At 39.7% G+C, this 22,125-nt stretch overlaps 1 protein-coding gene across 4 annotated transcripts in view; it reads right to left on the bottom strand.

Annotated features, from left to right (window-relative positions):
• Positions 1 to 265: 265 nt before the first annotated feature.
• The window catches only part of AFG1L (AFG1 like ATPase), a 196,737-nt gene continuing 174,877 nt past the window's right edge, over positions 266 to 22,125 (bottom strand). For 3 of the 4 annotated variants that reach the window (XM_007078748.3, XM_042986923.1, XM_042986924.1), the window contains exons 12-14: positions 6,295 to 6,435; positions 3,935 to 4,048; positions 266 to 1,429 (exon numbers count right to left, since the gene is read on the bottom strand). In XM_007078748.3, coding sequence (XP_007078810.2) covers positions 1,301 to 1,429; positions 3,935 to 4,048; positions 6,295 to 6,435 — 384 coding nt within the window. In that variant the 3' untranslated portion in view covers positions 266 to 1,300. Of the gene's footprint in view, positions 1,430 to 3,934; positions 4,049 to 6,294; positions 6,436 to 17,052; positions 17,189 to 22,125 lie in introns of those variants that run through there. The other variant, XM_042986922.1, reaches the window with a different exon arrangement.

Raw genomic sequence — 22,125 nt, 5'->3', positions numbered from 1 at the left:
GGTTAATGTCCAAAATAGACCCATGTGGATAGATTCACGTATAAATTCAAAAGATTCAAAAGGGCTTGTGTTGACAACCGTAATCATTTGAACTGTGCCTACTCCCCCCAAGTATTTGATTTTCACAATATGTTATAGATTTTGCAGTTTTCCTTTTCTCTTTTTTCCTGGAAGAGGGATTTAGATCCTATTAACAGCCTCAACTAAGATCCCTTCTGGGATAATAGCAAAGTCAGGTTGTACTTGAATGAAGGAAGGAAAGACCTCGATGAAGGACAAGTCAGATTTTATTTAAGCAGGTTCATCAGTGTTCCTTCCCATTTACGGTTAAGTCCATCTCACCACAGAAGCAGAGGCGAGAGTGGGGAGTGGCATTTGGCAGCCAGAGCAAAGGCGTCCGAGCGCTGGGCAGAGCCTCCCGTCCACTGGAGTCCTGCTGGCGTCAGATGAGCTGGAATCCGCTCTGCTACTTTGTGTGCCCAGGACTCTGTCCCCTCCTGACACCCTCTCGCTGGCCCCTATTCCTGGCATCTGTTCCTCTACTGGCAGTCAGACTTGGGGGATCTGCCTGCGGGTTAGAATTTGACACCCTCGCTCCTTATTCTATGGTGTCATCCTCAATTTTTTTCGGGCAACTTCGTGTCCACTGAAGATCTGGTCCTGCCTCTGCCAAGCCTGATAGCAGGTCAAAAAACATACCCTCGGTTGTGAGGAATCCTGAAGGCCTGGGAGACTTCTTGTCAAGTATCATTCTTGGCCCCCTAAAATCACACATATAAGCCCATATTCTAAAATGTTATTCTCTTTAGTTTATAACAAGATCAGAAAGTTTCTTGGCTTTGAATTGAAATATAGGGGTTTTTCTCCCCTCTCATAAAAGATGTGTTTGTATCATATGGCTAATATGCAGCCAAAGCTCGGAGATTTCCATAACGACACCGCATTTAACCGTGTGTGTGTGTGTGTGTGTGTGTGTGTGTGTGTGTGTGTGTGTTCAAGGATCATTCAAGTGGCTTAATACGAAACCAAAAGGTCTGGTCCTACATTAATCTTCAGGAGTGATGATTTTAATTTTGTGGTGCAGAAATAAAGCCAAATAAATAGGCAAAAAGTAAACCTACAAAAATGGCTTTGACTTACGAATCCACTACTACATCTCTGAGAGAAATTTTAGATAAAAATGGTCCAGAGGACAAAGTGCATAATTAACGATGAGAAAACGATTCCTTCAAGTTCCATAATGAAGAGTTCTCCCTGCCGTAATCATCCGTCCTGAGTTTTATTCATGAAAAAGTCACGGTTACTTCTTGCCTCTGTCCCCTTCATTCCAGTACTGCTCAGTCTGCATTTCTGTGAGCCGGGAAATCGTGCGCTGAAACGCAAAGATTTCCTCTTCTCCGGTAAACATGGAGAGTCCTTCTGCTGAGTCCTGGTTACCAAAACACAAAACAAAACAAAACAAAGGAAACAACCCAGCACCAATTAAAACTACCACAAATACAGATTTACAAAACTAAGTACAGGGTTAAAACAACTTTTTAGGTTTACCTTTTTTGATTTAGATTTTAAAATGTTTCATACACTTTTTTTCATATATAATAATCTCTTTTCATATATAATAATCTCTCTGGATACTAGAGAATCCACTAATTTACGCCAATAATCAATGGACAGAACAAATTACCAGGGAGAAAATGATAGGGAAAACATAAGAAGAATAATTAAAGCTGAAACAATGCCCCAAAATCCAAATATGAACATTTTTGCATGAAGAAAGTTTTTGCATGATGAAAGTTTTCTGCAGAATCTGAAGAAAGGACACGTCAGACAGAAAAGAATTCTTTCTCCAAAAGTGCACACCACAAGGAAGTAATACCCAAAACACAGCAGTTCTGGCAAGTTTGGAAGAGGCTGACACATCCCTCTGAAGCGTCACAGGCAGGGCCACATTCCCAACCAGAGGCCCTGAGGATAAACTCCTGCAGAACCTTTTCCTAATGGGCTGACACAGAGGTCCCCTGTGGGCCTAGAGAGTGGCCTGGAAGCCTACTTTGGGAAGGCAGAGCTGCTCTTTGGTCTTGAGCTGCTGGGACATTTTGTGATCCCACCAACCACGGTTAAGTCGGGGATCCCTCAGTGAGGGCAGCAAACAGCCTGGGACTGGTGATAGCAACATGGGCTTGTGGCCAGTAAGTGAGAAAGAGAAATTGTGTCTTTCCTTAGGGGTTTCTACCACATTTCTTCAGAGAAAACTTCTCGACTCCTTAGTCCACGTATTCCTGGCTGACCTACTGCAAAACTGCATGACCCTGTGGTCCAAAGCCCTCATTCCTTCATAGATTATTGGCCCCACGTGTTCAGCTTACTTCACCCTACATGTGAACCCTGATCCTAGGGAGAAAAGCTGAAGCACCAATGATTTAAAAAACTTTAGAAACTGAGATGATATAGCCCCTCCAGTGTATTTTTTCAAACAGTAAAAGATATTATTTGGATATACGTACCGTTCTTAAAGAAACCACCATTTTGAAAGTTCTTAGCATATAGATTTATAAGTAGCTATTTATTTTTACACATAGGTTTAAGCAGTCATATTTTGAAAGTTCACTTTTAAAAAAAATATTCAAAATTTATTTTTTAATTTTATTTTCTTGATGTTTATTTATTTTTTGAGAGAGACAGCATGAGTGGGCGAGGGCAGAGAAAGATGGAGACACAGAATCCAAAGCAGGCTCCAGGCTCTGTGCTGTCAGCACAGAGCCCAATGTGGGGCTCAAATTCACGAACTGTGAGATCATGACCTGAGCCAAAGTCAGACACTTAACTGACTGAGCCACCAGGTGCCCCAGAAGTTCGCCTTTTAATGAATTATAGGCCTCATTTCCCCAAACTCCTAAGATTGCATAATTTCTACTTGGGTCAATAAGGAACTGTTTCCTCACTCCAGATGGTCTTTCAACTCTGGGGTTGGAAGAATGGGCTCCCCTCATTCTGGAGATTATTGTTTATGGATAGCTTTAAAATTTTGACTAATATTTCAACTGTTGAGAAATATCCCCTGTAATGTTCATACAGAATAAGGAAATGTAAAATCACTTTAGGTTGACCTGGGGTGAATCACCAGACCCCAAGCTCCAGGAGGACTGAGCCAGCACTGGCTGGTTCTCTATAGCATGTTTATGGAATAGGTGTTGGGAGATGAAAGATGGACTTCTTTTTAGACCAAGCGTCTTGCCAGGCACTCTACGGTCCTGGAATAGTCAGCCCGCATGCTTGGATACTGTATCTTGCACTCTACAAGTCCAGTAGACACAAAGAATATCTACAAAAGGCAACATGGTGGGGCGCCTGGGTGGCTCAGTCAGTTGGGCGTCTGACTTCGGCTCAGGTCATGATCTCATGGTCCATGGGTTCGAGCCCCATGTCGGGCTCTGTGCTGACAGCTCGGAGCCTGGAGTCTGCTTCAGATTCTGTGTCTCGCTCTCTCTCTGCACCCCCCCTGCTCATGCTCTGTCTCTCTCTGTCTCAAAACCAAAAAAATAAAAACATGGAAAAAAATTAAAAAAAAAAAAAAAAAAAAAAAAGGCAGCGTGGTGTAGCAGAATGAGCCCAGCACCAGACACAGGTGCCCTGGTGTCCAGCTTCTGGCCTGCCCACCATTAGTCAGCAGGATGATCACAGGCCCACTTGTCCCCTTCTCTGTTCTTCGTTTTCGTTATATGCAAAAAGTGATCATGAAGATTCCTTCCACCCTAAGATTTTATTCTCTACTTCAGTGACATTGAGAGAAAGTCTGCTATAATGGCTTTAGAAGAAAGCAGCAAGTCAATAGTTAAATACGTATCGCATTCCGTCTTCAAAATGTAGCCACGTATAAAACCCAAAACAATTAGGCTGTTTTATAATAAAAAGAGATTATGTTAATATTGCCTACCTGGCTCAGCCCCAAGTCATCCATCAGTATTCTGCTATGCTCCAACTCACTGTCATGATGTTGATGCAAAAATAAGCTTGATATAGGAGTCGATGCAGAACAAATTATGCGCACCTGAAAGAGAGGAGAATGAGGAAATGGTATGACTCCTTACATGTCACAACTTGAAAGTAAGAGCAAATCTCTCATGAAATAAAATTGTGTTTGTCATTACAGGGAGTTTAGATGTTCGCTTTTAAAACGTCTGTATTCTTCCTAATAGTTTGTGTTTCTTTAAAGTGGTATTTTTAAACTGCATAGTATGTTTCTAAATATTTCCTTACAGCTTGTAATATCCTGTAAAGTAGGAAGCAAAGATTTTCGTGATGCCAGCTCAGGTCTCCCAATCTGAAGTCCAGTGGTCTTTCCGTTACACCTTGATGTTGACATTTACACCTGGCTGGTTGGAGCCCGTCTCTGTGTACATCAAAGATGCTTCTTGCAGAGGTGACTGCTAAGTTCAATGCATTGCTACTCTAATCACACCCTGAATTTCTAGAACCTACATTTATATCAGCATCCTACACTAAGACATTCTTCAAAAAGACTAAGCTTGGCATTAATATTGGTTGATTACGTAAGTGTTTGAGTGTGCATATGTGATCATATATTGGAAACAGCTTTATATCTTTATAAACTCTATGTCCACAAATTTAAAGATAATACATACTCTTCTTGATGCTTAACAAGTCCTGAATTTGTTTTCAGGATTCACAGCTATCCTTTAAAAAATCATTATTTAAACAACGATACCAATACTTTAAAATAATGTATTGACATTGGGACTAGTTTTTCCATCTCCAGACGGTCTCCTACCTCCTCTTACAAATTCTTTTTAATCACAAATGACACTTCTTTCATCACTGAGACAGGAATACTCTGATTTCACAAATTTCCATGAATACATTCTAGAATAATGTCTGTTTAGCGCTCCCAACTTCTGAAATAAGAGAATTTCAATGATTCTCTAAAAAAAGAATATCAGCCCTACATGTGTGATATATAGTTAAAGCAAACGTTAGGAGAGTGGTTCTGGTATTCCTTCATATTGCCACAGAAATCTTCTTTCCCATTAATTAAGAAGTGAAACAATGGGGAGTGAGATAGGACTGGGGGGGAGGCATATGTTTTCCTCAAGTTATTCCTAGCTGAAACATGAACAAGTAAGAGTTTATCAATCCTCTTACTCTAAGAACCACCTACTAATGCCCCTCTGCCACTTTCTTCTTGAAGCATTGCCCTCTAAAAACAGAGGGCCACCTCCAGGCTCACTCCCTTCATGCTGGACCCCACATGATTATTTCAGAGCAGGGTGTCTGGATAAGTGATGCAGGAGACAAGAGACCGGACTGGATCCCCTAGCTTCCTTCCTCTCCTGTCTAGCTGAGCATCTGTATGCTGGCCCCATTGGAGTGTGTGGCACATTTTGAGGTGACTCACTGTGGCAGAGTCCTCTCAGCACCGTGCCTGAGCCAGGCTGGTTGCCCTTTGTGCTCAGGCCTACCACAGGGCCTTTGCTGCAAGCTGCAAACATGCCCCCTGGTGACCCCTTTTCAACCTGCACTGGAGTTTAGCCATCGCTTCTCCAGCATTTGTAAGGAGCGGTGGAGGAGCTTGTGAATCTGCAGATGAACAGCCCTGGGATTAGGGCTCATTTGCTGGGCTGGGGACACGGTGGGCTCTGGAATGTGGGCCTTCGGTAGCCCAGAGGATTCTGATGTAGGTGGTCCACAGCAGGCCTTCCCTGTGTCCACCCCCACCCCCCACCTCCAAAGATCAGCCTTCTCTCCCCCAGACCCTCAGAGCACCATACTCCTCTCTCTCCTTCCAAGAGATCAGTCCTCAGTGGTGACTTCACATTTAGCTCTGTGGATGTCTGATTAATGTTTCTCTGACACTAGACTATAAGCTCTATGAAGGCAGGCACTAGACCTGGCTTCGCCTGTCATTGAATTTCCAGCATTTAGCACTGCTTAGCATGAGAAAGGTTGCTGAATGAATGAATTAATGAAACATTAAAATCTCACCTCTCCCTCCTAGTGGATTCTGGTACTTTCCTCCTGCCCTCAAATGCCACATGATATTCGAGTTGCCTTACATGCTCATTTAATCCTCAAAACAACCAAAACAACGTTTTAAATGTTCTTCATGGATTAGCTTATTTTGCCCTCAACAACAACAATCCTCTGAGGCAAATCCTATTATCCCCAATTTGCAGATGAGGATACTGAGGCACAGAGAATAAACCAGGATTCCAGCCCAGGCAAGCTGGCTCCACAGTTCAAAATGTTTAGTCTTGAGAAAATGCACTACATCCTTACCTTGAAATCATAGAAGTTATCAATGAGAGTTATGAATCTTCGAGCTTGCGTCCTCTTGGCCAGCGTAAATTGTGGAATGTTTCGTAAAAATACTGTATCGAAATTCTTTGACAGTTCCAGATAGTCACTGGCTCCAAGTGGCTGTAATTAAAATGAAGTAAAGACTAGAAAACTAAAGCCAATTCTGGTTGCCCTGCCTTAATTTGAAAACACCTCCTTTTCTGGTCGTGGCCTGATCTAGGGGGTGGTTTGGGGTAACCTGACCAAATGGAGCAGTTTTCACAGCAGGTGAAGAGCGGGGTCTACCGAAACTGTAATAGCGATGGAGGAAAGGGGCAGGAGAGAGGACAGAGTGTGGTGAGGAGTGAAAGAGTATCTTGAGCTGCCTCAGTTGTTAGGTTGTAGGTCCCTGTCTTAAACTCAGCCTTCGATTTTTTTATTTCTATGACATAACCGTAAACGTGTCCCAACAAATCCTTCTTATGGCTCAACCGCAAACTGTCACCACCACTAAATGGAGCTATCTTACAATGGCAAGCCACCTCTGATGTCACCATTTTGAAATACAGACTATGCTTCAGTATGAAATCATCAGAAAATGGGGCCTCTGGGTGGCTCAGTCAGTTAAGCATCCGACTTTAGCTCAGGTCATGATCTCACAGCTTGTGAGTTCCAGCCCCGCGTTGGGCTCTGTGCTGACAGCTCGGAGCCTGGAGCCTGCTTCGGATTCTGTGTCTCCCTCTCTCTCTGCCTCTCCCCTGCTCATGCTCTCTCTCTCTCAAAAACAATTAAACATTAAAATAATAAAAAAATCATCAGAAAAAATCTTCCATTGAATTTCAAGTACAAGTGGTCAAGAGCAAGATAGTGAACACTGCCAGCTTCTATAGGAGATACTACAGGGTTTCCTGACCAGAAGCAGACAGAGAACTTGAGCATAAGTTGGTGCAACATGTTCCCTCTTGATGTGAGGAGGGTCCAACACTCAAGGCTCACAAAATTATTCACAAAGGCTCTACCTATAACGTAAGGCACTTCTTCCTGAAACATGAATTTAGCTCATGAAAATCGTGAAAACTATCTGCAAACACATTCTGGGACACAGGCTGTGAAGCCTCTCAATTTCGGGCAGAATCCATCAACACTCCACCCTGTCCAAAAACCTCTCCCTTCCTTGAGTTATTTGCATCAAAACTTCTTCCAGAAATGTAGGTATGTCTATATTCCTGGGAGAATTAGGGACTTGTGACAAGGAGAGACAGTCATTTCCACTACAGAGCCCATCTATTTAAGCCTATACTCTCCCGGCAACCAGCTGAATCCAGTCACTCAGGAAAGTAGACCTCTCACGGAAGTGTGGGGAGGTGAGAGTAAATCAGAGAGTGAAGCTCTGGGGAAGTGGTTCCCTCAAGCGAGAGCAGCTTCTAAGAAGGATGCAACAGTTGGGGCGCCTGGGTGGCTCAGCTGGTCGAGCGTCTGACTTCGGCTCAGGTCATGATCTCACAGTTCATTAGATCGAGCCTTGAGTCAGGTTCTGCACTGACAATGTGTGAGATTCTCTCTCTCTCTTTCTCTCTCTCTCTCTTCCCCCACTCATGCATTCTCTTGCTCTCTCAAAAATAAATGAATAAACTTAAAAAAAAAAAAAAGCATGCAGCAATTATGAGACCCCGAGCAAAGGGGCACGAGACTGGAGACAGGGCACAAAGAAGCACAAAGAATGTCCTGGCTCCTTTGGAAATCTGCTTAGAGATGTCCCTTCTCCAATCTCCTCTCACCAACCAGGTACCAAATGGGGTTGGAAGAGGGGACCCTTGCCTTTCCCATTTCCTTCCCTGGCTGCACAGCCTTTACCTCCAGACCCAGTGCCTGGCCTTAGCTGAGGCTCCCCAACTCACTTGGCCATATAGGGACTCTACTGTGGGGTTGTTGGTTTGTTTGTTTAACCTTGGCTGTCTTCAAGGGAACCCTGCTGTCAAGCCTGTTGTTATGAACCAGGAGTGAATACTCAGTCTGTTACTTATTAACTGTGCACCTTTGGCAAGCTACCTAATCTTTTTCTTCCTTTAGTTTTTTTTAATGTTTATTTTGAGAGAGAGAGAGAGAGAGAGAGAAAGAGTGAGTAAGAGTAAGCAAGCGGGGAGGGACAGAGAGAGAGGGAGAGAGAGAATCCCAAGAACTCCTTCATGCTGCAAGCGCAGAGCCCAGTGCAGGGCCTGATCTCACAAACCCATGAGATCATGACCTGAGCTGTGGTCAAGAGTCAGATGATCTGACTGAGCCACCCAGGCACCCTCTCTTCCTTTAGTTTTCCCACCTATAAATGGGAGTTTGATTCCTATCTCACAGGATTGTGAAGATGACACAAAATAATACAGGCAAAGCATTTACCACAGTGCCTAGGGCATACATTAGCACTCAAATCACTTTGGCTGCTTTTTATTTTTATTATCTTGAGCTCAAATGATTAGGCTCAATACAGACGAGTTGAGGATGTAAAGTGTCATTCTAAATAGGACCAGTTAGCGTTGCTCCCCCATCCACCATATCCAAACCCCTAAATCAGTCTTTGTGCATTTGCCAGTCCTCAGAGTCACAGCAGGGACCAAATGAGCCTGTGGAATCCCCTAGAAGGAAAACAATTCCCTAAAGGGGGAGGGGGAAGGCAAGATACAGCGTGTAACTCATACAATAGGACACTCGCTCTGAGGGTGACACACTACTTTTTTAAGATCAGTGAGAATTTAGTGTCTCATCTTTTGTAAATCAGAAAGTATATGTAAAAAAATGTAAAACCTCATCTTAGGTATGTAGTTATGTATAATTAAACTCGTTCTTTATGCACGGATGTGATTTCTATCAGTATAACTACATGCCCAAGGAAAATCATCATCAGAAGTGCACTGGAGTGCCTAGGGCAACTGAAAATCAGAATTTTGCCCACTCAGCTATTTTTACAAATTATATACCTTTGTCAGTAGGTTCTACATTTGCCATTATATTAGCAAATAGCAAATATCATATCCCTAAAAAATTACGTGCTCATTCATGTAAAGAAAATTAAGCTTTATACAGTTTAAAACAATGGTTAAAAAAAAAAAGTGGGCACTGGGGAGTGACTGTTTAATGGATACTGAGTTTCAGTCTGGGAATATGAAAGTGTTCTAGAGACGAACCATGGTGGGGGCTGCACAACAGCGCGAATGGACTTAATGCCACTGAACTTCACTCTTAAAAATGGTTAAATGGCCAAAAAAAAAAAAAAAGGCAAATTTTATATTATATATTATTTTACCACCACCACAAAAAACATTAAAACTAGTAAAGGTTATTCATTGCCAAAGAAATCCCAACTTAGGCTGCAGAGAGGTAACAATATAATTTTTTCTTTAAAAGCATAAAAAGAGGGGCACCTGGGTGGCTCAGTTCAGTTAAGCCTCTGACTTCTGGTCCATGAGTTCAGTCTGTGAGTTTGAGCCCTGCATCAGGTTCTATGCTGTCACCTCAGAGCCTGGATCCTGCTTCAGATTCTGTGTCTTCCTCTCTCTCTGCCCCTTTCCCGCTCGCACGTTGTCTCTTTCTCAAAAATAAAAAAAAATAAACACTAAAAAAAAAAAATATATATATACATATATATATATATATATATATATATATATATATGTATACATACACACACACATATATGTGTGTGTTGTGTGTGTGTATGTATACATATATATATATATATATATATATATATATATATATATATGTATATATAAGAAGAAGGGCGCCTGGGTGACTCAGTCAATTAAGCACCCGACTCTGGATTTCGGTTCAGGTCATGATCTCATGGTTCCTGAGTTCAAGCCCTGCGTGGGGCTCTGTGCTGACAGTGCTGGGCCTGCTTGGGATTCTCTGTCTCTGTCTCTATTTCTCTCTCAAAAAATAAATAAATAAACATAAAATAATAATAAATAAATAAATAAAACCTAAGAATGAAATGTATTAATTGAAGGAGGACATCATTAACCAAGGAAATCAGCTCCAACATTAGATTAATATTAATCTAAAATGTGAGATCTTTAGTAGTTAAAGAGTGTTTTCTTATACTAGATTCAATGTTGAAGTATCCAAGAAGTGATAAACTCTCAGAATTGATTTTGGTGAGAGATGGGTTTGTTTGTTTTTTTATTACTCAGAAATGCGATTTTTCATTAATAAAATAAGTTAAAGCTGTGGGCAAAAACATACTTTATACTTTGGAATCGTTGGTCACATCCAGTCATGCGACCTTGAGCAAGTGTCTCTGAACCTCCATCTCCTCATCTGTAAACTGGGGATCATAGCAGGACATGTCTCACGGGTTTGTCCCAAAGCTTCGCTGTACTGACTACATGTAAAATCTTCTAACAGTGGCCGTCACATAGTAAGTGCTCAATAAATGTTACTTATTAAAGTGGTCATGTGAAAAGCACATTTATTTTATTAATTTATTAATATAATTTTAAATTAATTTTAAGAGGTCACATGAAAAGCAAATGAAATGGTATCTGCACAGTACCTATGTGGCATACAACAGATATTTAATGAATAGTAGCTACTCTTCTAGTCACTATCAAATAACCTTTTCCTGAGCTCATGAGGCCAGGGAGCCCAAACAAGTGAATAGTTCGGCTCACTCCAGTTTGCTTCTGCCTTTGCACTCAGGAGGTAAAAGCTGCGGTCTCTGTCAGCCAGGCACATTAGCTCTCCATGAAGTCATGTTTACAGATGACAAAAATAGCATGTCTCAGGCCAGCCCCCTCCCACATTTTTGGTAATACCATTAGCACTACAGGTGGGGGAAGGCCCCAGGCCCACAGAATGAAGAGCGCCTACCCCCGGCACATGGCACCATGGCACATGGGAAGTGCTTAATACTTACTGAATGAATTAGCAAATGAATGTGTGAATAAAACACAACACAGCCCAAGGAGCAGGCTTATTCTTTCTTTTATACCCATTTGTCTCCAAAATAATTGAACCACCTACAAAAAAAACTCCTATTCTTTCTTAGTTGGCCCAAATTCCCCATTCCCAAGGCAAGCCTTTGTTGTATATCTTAGTATGTATGTAGGAAAAGTCTAGAAAGATATAGATCAAAATGTTAACAGTGGTTATCTTTGGGTGGTGGAATCAAAGATGAATTTTATTATACCTTTTTGATCTCCCCCATCCCTGCCCCATGAACTGTGTTACTTTTAAATAACAAAGATAGTATTTCTGGTGGGGGGTCATTTTTTATAATTGGAATCTTATACCCTATCTCATATGTGTGAGATCATAATATCAGTTTTTTCATGGACATTTTTTTCCCCCAAGGTTTTCTTCATCATGGAAGTATTATTTTTTCAGGGACATTTAAAAAGAAAATAAAACACAAGGCTGAACATATATTTTCTCCTATACAGCCTGACAAAAGGATAAGGGATTTCCTATTTGGGGTGAAATTTGACTTCAGTTATATAGTTATGTTCTTCACACTAGGAAAACCAGACAGAGGGGATGAGGTGAATGGTAGCATCTCCCAATAGTTCACGTTTAGCTTTTGTGGCCAAGCACCAGAGTTCCCTGATCAAAGGCCTAGTGATGTCAAAATCCATTTTGTCACAGCCCAGACTGATATATTTCCATTTATGTCATGTTTTAATCTGAGCAAATTTTCTCCATGCAAGCTTGATGATGAGTGCGCTGTATTCCTTTTCTCCATAAATGTCGGACAACATCCAGTCCATCTGTACATGTATATTGCCTCTGCTCCATGCTCCATCATTCTTCTCCTTCTGGTACTCTAAGAGAACCTAAGCTAAACTTCATATTCTCCATTGCTTTTATCCTTTGTTTTGTATTTTCCCTTTTTCAGTTCTTCATGACTCACCGTGGATAGCTTCCTCTGACCCATATTCTAGTCTACTATATTTCTCTTTAGCTCTGGTTTATTTGCTCTTAAACTCATCCATTGAGTTGTTTTGGTTATTGTACTTTATAGGTCTAGAATTTCTATTGGTTCTTTCCAAAGCCTATGTCTCCAAAGCCTATGTCTATGTCTCACCTTTTTAGTCTCTAGATCCCTACACTTAAATTTCCAAGCCTATTCAAAAAAATCTCTTTGAATATGTAAGGTTAGTTGTTTAAAATAGAGACTCCTAATTCTAATATCTGGAGTTCCTAATTTTATCATTTGTTCTTGTTCTTGTTCACATCCACAGTGTCTTGTCTCCTCATATGTTTGCTTTGTGTATCTTTGTATATCTTTGAAAAAAAAAAAAAACACTCATAGAAATAAAGCCAAGTTCGAGGCTTGAAGTATTCTGAGTCACTTGGCTCACTGAATTTGACCGAAGTCCACGAGAGAGCTAGTTGACTTCTAGTTCACACTTATTCCTAGCATTCAGTCCTTCAAGGTTCCATCCAAAGTGGGGGTAGTTTACTAGGTCCCCATCCTGAGCTGGTCCTAAACTCTGACTTTTGTCCTGCTGATCCAGTGAGGCTGCCAAAAGTAAGCTCAGTTCAACTCAGCTCATTTTTTTTTAAAGATTGCTAGCACTCACCACTATCCATGTTTTCCTCATCTTCCTGGGCACCCAGCTAGACACTATTCCCTAGACTCTCTTGCACTTAGGTGTGGCCGTGTGATCAGGTTAAGGCCAGTGGAATGTAAAGGAAAGTGATCTGCATGGCTTCTAGATCTGGCCCACAGGATCCTCACTGCCTTAACTTACCTGCACACTGAACAGAGAGCTCTGAGGACTTGAAGGAGGGGTGGAAGCACAACAGGGACAAAGTCTGGTTCCATGAAGGACCACATGGAGCAGTGTCCTGGCCAACTTACACTGGATGGTGATATGAGCAAGAAATACACGTTCATTTGTTCAGCCTCTGAGATTTGGAGTTGTTTGTTTCAGCAGCTAGCTTATCCTAATTCTTATTTCATCCATCTTCCTTCATCATCCTAACGACAGGATCAGTGCAAATTACTGACAGAGTCCACCATTATTGGAAGTGGAAGACTTTCTCACATTTCCTAGGTGGATAAGGATTCTTCTTCACACAAGATGGTAACTATCAAAAATTTCTCTTCAAGTTTTCTTCAGATTATCATTAAAATTTTTTAATCAGGAACTGCACTTATCCATTTCAAATCAAAGCTGATTTTTATTTATTTTTAAAAATTTTTTAATATTTTTATTTATTTTTGAGACAGAGAGAGACAGAGCATGAGGGGGGGAGGGGCAGAGAGAGAGGGAGACACAGACTCTGTAGCAGGAAGCAGGCTCCAGGCTCCAAGCTGTCAGCACAGAGCCCGATGTGGGGCTCAAACTCTCGGACTGTGAGATCATGACCTGAGCTGAAGTCGGATGCTTAACTGACTGAGCCACCCAGGCACCCCCAAAGCTGATTTTTAAAAAGTTATGTTAATGGAGGCAACTTTTCTCATTACAAATTTGAAAAGATGTTAAAGTTTTGTTCAAATTTAATATTTGATGCATTTTAAATATGTCTGTAAGTTTATTTTTCTTCTGATTATATAACAGAAATTTAGTAAACACTTTCATCGAAACACATATAGATGCTGACAAATTATCTCATCTAGCCCTGTGCACCCTCCAAATGGTATGCTGCCACAGGACTACTCACCCTTACTTCCCCTAGTATTCGGTATTTAAATATGCTTGGGGCATTCAAGTGCAACTTAAAAATTCTCTTAAAAAATTATCAGTTTAAACCCATTTAATACATTTTTGGAGAAATAAAGAATGCCTTTGTGGGGTAGTCTAATTATGATAATGGTTCCAATTGTTCTTGCCTCCTTGTCTACACTCTTTAGATTGTGACTTTCGATCTCTTCCATGTCTTAGCATCTGTCTGCCCAACTCCTCAATCTGGGCCAGACTTGTATTTACCACAACCAATAGAATGAGGCTAAAGTCACAATTTTCCAGTTCTGAGCTTAGGTCTCAAGAGGCTTTGCACACTTCTGCTCATTCTGTTGCAACAGCTGGGCTGGACTCCCGATGAAGGAGAGAGCATAAGAAGGAGAGCCAACTGTCTAAGCTGAGAAAGCAGCTGAGGCCAGCCTCCAGCCTGCTGCCCCACCTGCCCATAGTAGATGAGAGAACCCAACCAAGATCAGCAAAGCTGACTGCAGATGCATAAGTGAATCCAAAAAATTAAAAGAACTTTCCAGCTAAGCCTGTAGATTAGAGAGCAATAATAAAGGTTTATTTTTTTTTTTAACCTACTGAATTTTGGGGGTGATTTGTTATGTAGCAATAGCTAACTGAAACACTATACTTGCTACAGAGAGGTTTACTAGGAAAAGCCCATATTTTCAAAGTCCTTAGCAAGTCCAGCACACGTAGAAAAGTATGTCTAGCTTTTGTAGCAAGATTGGTCTTACATAATTGATGAGGATATGTAAAGACACATACTGTCATTTGTTTTATGTTCATTTATTTTTCTTAATCAATTATGGCATTTTTATGGTGTAGCACAGAACTCATGTCTAAAAATAAAACTTGGTGATTAACTGTATACAAGAGCTAGAAGGAAAAAAAGCTAGAAAATCATGTGGCATCCCAATAGAATACCAGAAGACATGGACCAATCAAATAAAAACAGAAAGTCACAGAGAGAAAACAAGCTGGCATGAAAAAGGCAACTGAGAGAGATAAGGACTGACTGCAATGAAACTAAAATTATAAGAGCATTCCAACAGAAAAATGGACAAAGGATCGAATACATAATTCCTGAACGAAAAGCAAAGTTGAAGAGGCTAATAAACAAATGAAAAATATAGTCAAGCTCACTAGTAACCAAAGAAAGACAAAATAAGAATGATATATCATTTTTCATATAGCAATTTTGCAAAGAAAAATAAATTATACTACTCAATGCTGGCAAGTAGGTAATGAGACATCCATTGCTGCTAAGAGAGTAAATTAGTTCAGATGCTCCAAAAATATTTTGTTGGATTGTATTAAGAGCCCTAAAAGAAGTCATCGACTTGACCCAATCATTCTGTTTCTAGAAATCAATCTACAGGAAGTGACCAGAAATCCAACCAAAGGCTATATACAGGATTATTTATAACTATGTGAACTAAAAGCAACTTTAAAATAAAACAACAGAGGAAAGGCTCAATAAATTATGGCATGTTGACATAATGGAACATATTGCCAACAAATAATAATGTTTATGAAACATATTTTATGACATGAAAACATGCTTATGATAAAAAGCTAAGTGAAAAAAATCATACTTCAAAATTATAATTATACTAAGGTACCTATTTTGCTCAAAATATATATGTAGGAAAAAGACTAAATACGTAAAAATGCTAACAATTGTTATAGATAGTGACAGACTTAGAAGTCTATATTTTATAATATTTTATGATCTTCTTTATTTTATAGATTTTTCTGTATTTTCCAAAAGGGAAACAAAATATATTATGACAAAAGAGTAAAAACTGAATGATGTAGCAAAACAATGTTGAAGACCTTTACTGATTGCAAAGTATACTCTTTGGTTTTGTTTTTCAGCTGTTTAAAAAAAAATTTTTAACGTTTATATCTTATTGAAAGACAGAGCATGAGCATGAGGGGCAGAGAGAAGAGGAGACACAGAATCTGAAGCAGGCTCCAGGCTTTGAGCTGTTAGCACAGAGCCCGACACGGGGCTCGAACTCACAAACTGTGAGATCATGACCTGAACCAAAGTCAGTCACTTAACCAAGTGAGACACCCAGGCACCCCTGCTTTTCACTTATTTAATCCCCTGCCTCTTCCCTAATAATCATGAAGAGTGAATGTGTAAAACAGTCACCGCAAATGCATATACTAAAGAGCTTGAGGAGTTACACATCTATTCAAAGCTGCAGTTGCCACCCTCACTTACTCCACTGTATGAGACTGGGAGTCCCAGGAGGGTCAGTACTATCTTGTCCACCCAAGTGTCTGGGGCACCTACCAGCCCAGGGAACACGATCTTGCATAATACAAGACTAGTGAACAAGTAAACATATGATCACCAAGTCCTCTTCAGAACCAATGGTAACTACTGAATGCTTAACAAATACAAATTTTGTACTAACTCTCACAAGAACTTGGCAAAACACAAAGATACGTTTGTCTACTCTTTTGACCTAACACACCACAAAATTGCATGCACATGACCTCTATAGCAGTTGTAAGTATTTATACTTTTGTTTGCATTAGTTGATCCTCTTATGTAAGTAAACCATAGCATAAGACACCTTTTGAAACCATAATTAGTATTATAAATTCATGCATTGTGTCCTATGAATAATTAAAGCATATGATTATTTTCGACTACTAAATGCCACTTCAGTTAGTAGCATCCTTGAGTATGTTATTCTAGCTCAAAATTCAAGTAGCATTATCTAATGCAGATTCTTCTTATGATAGATAATGATGGCACTCTCCATCTTTCTACCTGAGCAATTAAAAAGTTTAATAGTCTCTGATGTGGCTGGCTATCTGAATAATTTTCTAAACAGAAACAATTAAAATCCACTTATTCGATGGTTTGTGCATTCTCGACTATTGTTTCAAACTCTTTGTTTCTGTGGAAACCTGATGAAAACCTAAAGAACTTTAAATCTATAATGAGTTTGCAAAGAGCGTTTGTTTTCCTTAATTACTGGGAGTATACAGCTGGATTATATGTAGCACAGTTTTTCTAAAAAACTTTTAGGAATAAAGAGCTTGCCTGCTGTCTTCTTTCTCCTGTATGAGAAACGGCACAGCTGTCTGCTTCGGTTTGACCCTGGTGCCAGGAGCGGGGATTTTCTCAAAGCCACACCAGTGTGAAATGCACGAGCGTTACCACCAGGCTGCCTTCTGCCCTGCAATGAGCGGTTGGTCCACTTCAGCACACACGAATGAGCTGTCAGCTTGAGTTTCTTTTTTCTCTGCCTGGCTAATGCTTGCTCTGCCACCATTATTTCAGCTCAAGTAGGATGATTATTATTTCAAGCGCTGTCTAGATTATATTGTCCTAAGGGTTACTCTTTATCTGTATAGACTTCTCTTTATAAATTCCTTGTAGTGCTACCCTGATAGCCCCTCATTACACAAGTGTGCATGGCATCTTGCTTTGTGTATACAGAAATGACAATACATCATATCTTAAAGAAAAGTGCTTTTTAATAGGGAAAAAAAACCACTTTAATTAGGATGAATGCATCCTTTTCAAAACAAACTAAAAATATCATATGAATTTGTTAAAACAACTATGTGCACCAAATCAATAAAGATAATAACTAGAAAAACAAAGCACTGAAATGTGTGTATTTGTAGAGTACATAATTTCCCAAGACTGGTAATACGGCACCTTAACATGAGAAATCACATTAATATGAAGTCCCTAACATCCAACTGGGAAATAGCTCACTATTCCAGAAAATACTACCATCTCTTACACACTCTACTTCAGAAAATGTTCTCTGGTGTGCTGAGGGAAAGATTTACTCCTTGACTTAGAGTCTCAATGGCAGGAAGGCTAGTTCTCCCCAAATCTACCGGATCTTTAGCAAACTCTCTATCCCCTCGAGATAATGATGGGCTAATGCAGTACTCTTTTGGGGTTGTGCGTGTCATTTTTAATGGAGTGTATAGTAACAATGGCTCAACACAAAAATCTATGTGGCAAACCAGAGGTGATTGCACTCTTTCCTCACTCTGACTTGACTAGCTTTCTGTACGTAATAAATCTCCAAATTCTGGAGATACCTAAATCTGGAGATTCCACAACTGACAACTTTCTTAAAACACAAACCACATCAAATCAGATCTACTGAGTACCTGCTAGATGAAAAGCACTGCGCTGGGTTTATTCCCAGGAATACTTCCAGTTCATTTAGGAAATATAAACTCCAACAACTGTCACAAAAATATTTGATTTATAGCCTGTAGCACAGAAAACCAAAATTTTTATGTATTTCCTTGGAGCTGTATTGATGCTTACATTCAGTGGTGCCTCTTAATAATGATGATGATGCTAACGATTTCCTACCTTTTCACATTCTTCTAACGTTGTGTTTTTAAGTTATCTCCACATTTTTCCTGTTTGTTTTTTTTTTTTTTTTTTACTAATTACTTCATCATTACTGCATTTTACAAACTCATTTATGAAAACAATACGGTAACAACCCCCTTCTAATTTCCCACTGGTAAAAAGATTTTATTAGCTGGTTTAAAACAAATGGAAATTTAAACATTATTATTAATGCCTCAGACATTATATCTGATTGTACAGACGACAGAGGTAATAATGTATGTGGCCAAGGCTGAAATGTTTCATCCCTTATGTTTTCTATTTTTTAATATAGTGATTTTAATAAGAATGTATACAGTAATGATGAAGTAATTAGTAACAACATGATTCCACCAAATTCACTGAAATCAGTAACTGAAGACTAGCACTTGATCATTAATATAGTCAAGCCATCCTGCGTATCCCCTCGGTAGAGGGCAGTATTTGCTACATCTCTGTTGGAGGAAAGACTGTTCTAAATTTGCCTGGCTTTGAGATCTATCCAGAAGAAATTTGAAAGATTACCCCCAAATGAGGGTCTACACCTTTGCTACTGGTTCTAAACGTGCGTTTGAAAAGAAAGGTTCATCAATGTAAACTCCTTCCTTTGGAAATCAAAGCAAGGAGGCATGAAAAGTGACATTTAAGACACTAAAAAGCAAGAGGATATAGAATAGCAAGTAACCTATTTTATTTTATTTTATTTTATTTTATTTTATTTTGGGGGGGGCACAAGTGGGCAAGGGTCAGAGAAACAGAGAGAGAGAGAGAGAGAGAGAGAGAGAGAGAGAGAGAGAAGGAGGGAGTGAGGGAGGAGCGGGGCACACCCAAAGCAGATTCATGTTTTTACCCAAAGCAGGGTTTGTGCTCACCAGATGTGGGACTCTGAAACGAACCATGAGATCATGACCTGAGCCAAAGTCAGATGCCTAACAACTGAGGCACCCAGGCACCTGCAAGTAACTTATTTTAAATTTGAGGATGATGACTTCTGAAACTGTTAAAGTCTTACAAATGCAGAAATTTTGTTATTTTTGTTTTGCTTTTCCCTGTGAGAGTTCACGGACTCTCCCCAATCTTCTTAGACTTGAATACTGAAAAAGCCTAATCAGAGTTGGAAAAGAAATGGATATCAAAGAATTTTTCTTCCTCCCACTCTTCTGCTTTCAAAATCATGGAAATACTTCGTGAAAAATACTAATTAATATTCTAAAGATACTAAAAAGTTAATTAGAGCAAGGCTGAATGCCTCTCTGTGCTGTTAGATACACAAAGGGCCAAATGCTTCAGAGTAAGACCAATAGAACTCTTCACTCCATCTTCTTACCAAAAAGACAACCTTGAATTATCTGCTACTCAACTTTTATTAAAATATACAACATTCATGAAAGGTTTGAACATGAGTCTATCCAACCTCCAAGCATTTATCCAATTTCTAAGCAATTTCTCTGGATCAACCTGATAATAGAAAAGCTTACTTATAAGGCATTTTTGACCTCTTATAGCACTAGTTTCATTGAACAGTACTTTGTCAAAAGGGCCCCAGCTTGTTTATAAGAATCTGTGTGATACAAACTTGTACTGACAGCAGGAATAGTGCTGAGAAAACTGTCTGCCGGCATCTTTTAGAAGTCCCTATCCAAGTGCCAGAAAAAGCTTCACTTCTCCTGAGTAACTAATTTTATGTCTTATAACTTACTGAACATCTTTCCCCCTCTTTGGGAGAAGCTGACAGCTGATATAATTGTTCAGTGTAAGAACCTTGTAGAGGTTTATGACATGGATTTACATGTACTAACTTTTCCTTTCAACTTAATTATTCTCTATTTTCTCTTTGCCCTGCTTTTTAAAAAATCTACATAATTCTATTTGTGAGTATATGTGTATATCTGTAATATTTTTTGCTACAAATAAATACATGCCTAAATTATTCTTTTTCTATTTCCTTTTAAGGCTTATTTTGTTATTTAGTTTGCTTTAAGTAGATGGGAAGCAAAAGGGAATCCGGGAAATAAAATGTAAGAACTTTAGATACTCAACAGCAGTACATCTTTTAAGTTTGTTAGTTAACAGACTAACTTAAACTCACTTATATGTTGAATCTAAAAAACAAAAAACAAAAAACTCATAGAAAAAGAGGTCAGATTTGTGGTTACGAGAGGTGGGGAGCTGGGAGGAAGGGAGATGGAGGAATGTGGTTAAAAGGTGCACACTTTCAGTTATGAGACAATCACTCTTCCTTTTCTTTTTATCTATATGAAATGATGGATGTTAACTAAACCTATTGTGGGTAATCACATTTCACAATATATGTAAGTCAAATCATCATGCTGTACACTTTAAACCTTATACGGTGATGCATGTCAATTATTTCTCAATAAAACTTGGGGAAATGTATGTAAGATAATTTTTGTATTTCCATGTAAGTGTGAAGGCTAATTTACATTTTACAGAGTTTTTCCACATATATTAAGGCTGGAAAACAGTAAGATTAGGTTAAGAGCAGAGGCTTGTTATATACATCTGTTAACACATTTTACATAGTAACCTCCAAATCCCAAGATGTTACCAATCTAGTAAATTACTTCCATTTAAAAAAATTGTTCAAGGGGCACCTGGGTGGCTCAGTCGGTTAAGCGGCCGACTTTGGCTCAGGTCATGATCTCGCGGTCCGTGAGTTCGAGCCCCGCGTCGGGCTCTGTGCTGACAGCTCAGAGCCTGGAGCCTGTTTCAGATTCTGTGTCTCCCTCTCTCTGACCCTCCCCCATTCATGCTCTGTCTCCCTCTGTCTCAAAAATAAACGTTAAAAAATTTTTTTAAATAAAAATAAAAATAAAAAAATTCTTCAAGAAATGGTGGGAGAGTTTAGTTGTTTCTAATGTCCCTTTGATTCAGCAGTACTAGGACCCTGACTCTGTTTCCTTCCACTAAATCCCATGGTAAGATTTTCCAATCCCATCCACACCCCTCATCTCTTCCTTTTTCAGTGTCAGTTCAGGTGATTTCATGGACTCCTTTCAACTTCAAACTAACACATCTCTATAAATGACTTCCAGATCTGTATCTTCAGTCTTAGATTTCCAGTTGCTTGTAAGTCCCCTTCTCCTATATCAGGTATTTGCCAAGGGTCCTGCCATCCCTCTGGTCATCCAAACTGAAAACATCAGAGCCCTAGGTGGCATGCCCTTGGCCCTGAGACCTCTCGGCATCCGATCTTACATATTTCCCTCATATTCATCTTGTTCTTTCCAATCTATCATGTACACCTGTTTTAGGGGGCAACTGGGAGCACAGATTCAACCCATGTTCTGCGTTCCAAGCCACAGACCCTGATGAGGGGTAGCATCAATCTAGAGGAAGGGGCACATAAGGGCATGATTTGCTCACTTAGCTCCATGCCCATCTTGGGGAGCTTTATCTAATGCACAAAGGTTCCATATATGGTAGCAGCAGAGACAATCTTATACAACTTTGGCAGATTATCCAATATAGATCTGTTAAAAAATGACAAGTTGTTTTTTTTTTATGCTGATGAAGGTTCTAATTCAAACTCTACCACCTGATATGCAAGCCCCTTTATACTGACTTCAACCCATCTATTCTGAGTACATACCACTCTCCTACATACTATCTAAATTCCAGCCATGACCCTTAAGTTGTCTGGAAAAAGAGTTCTTGATTGTTGGGTGATTTTTCTTTTTAGTAGTTTAAAGATGATATTGCACTGTTTGTCCATTGCTTCTTGAT

Source organism: Panthera tigris, chromosome B2 (assembly GCF_018350195.1).
Source record: "Panthera tigris isolate Pti1 chromosome B2, P.tigris_Pti1_mat1.1, whole genome shotgun sequence".
Taxonomy (NCBI): domain Eukaryota; kingdom Metazoa; phylum Chordata; class Mammalia; order Carnivora; family Felidae; genus Panthera; species Panthera tigris.
The sequence above is the reverse complement of the archived record's forward strand: the minus strand, read 5'-3'. Positions and strand labels throughout refer to the sequence as shown.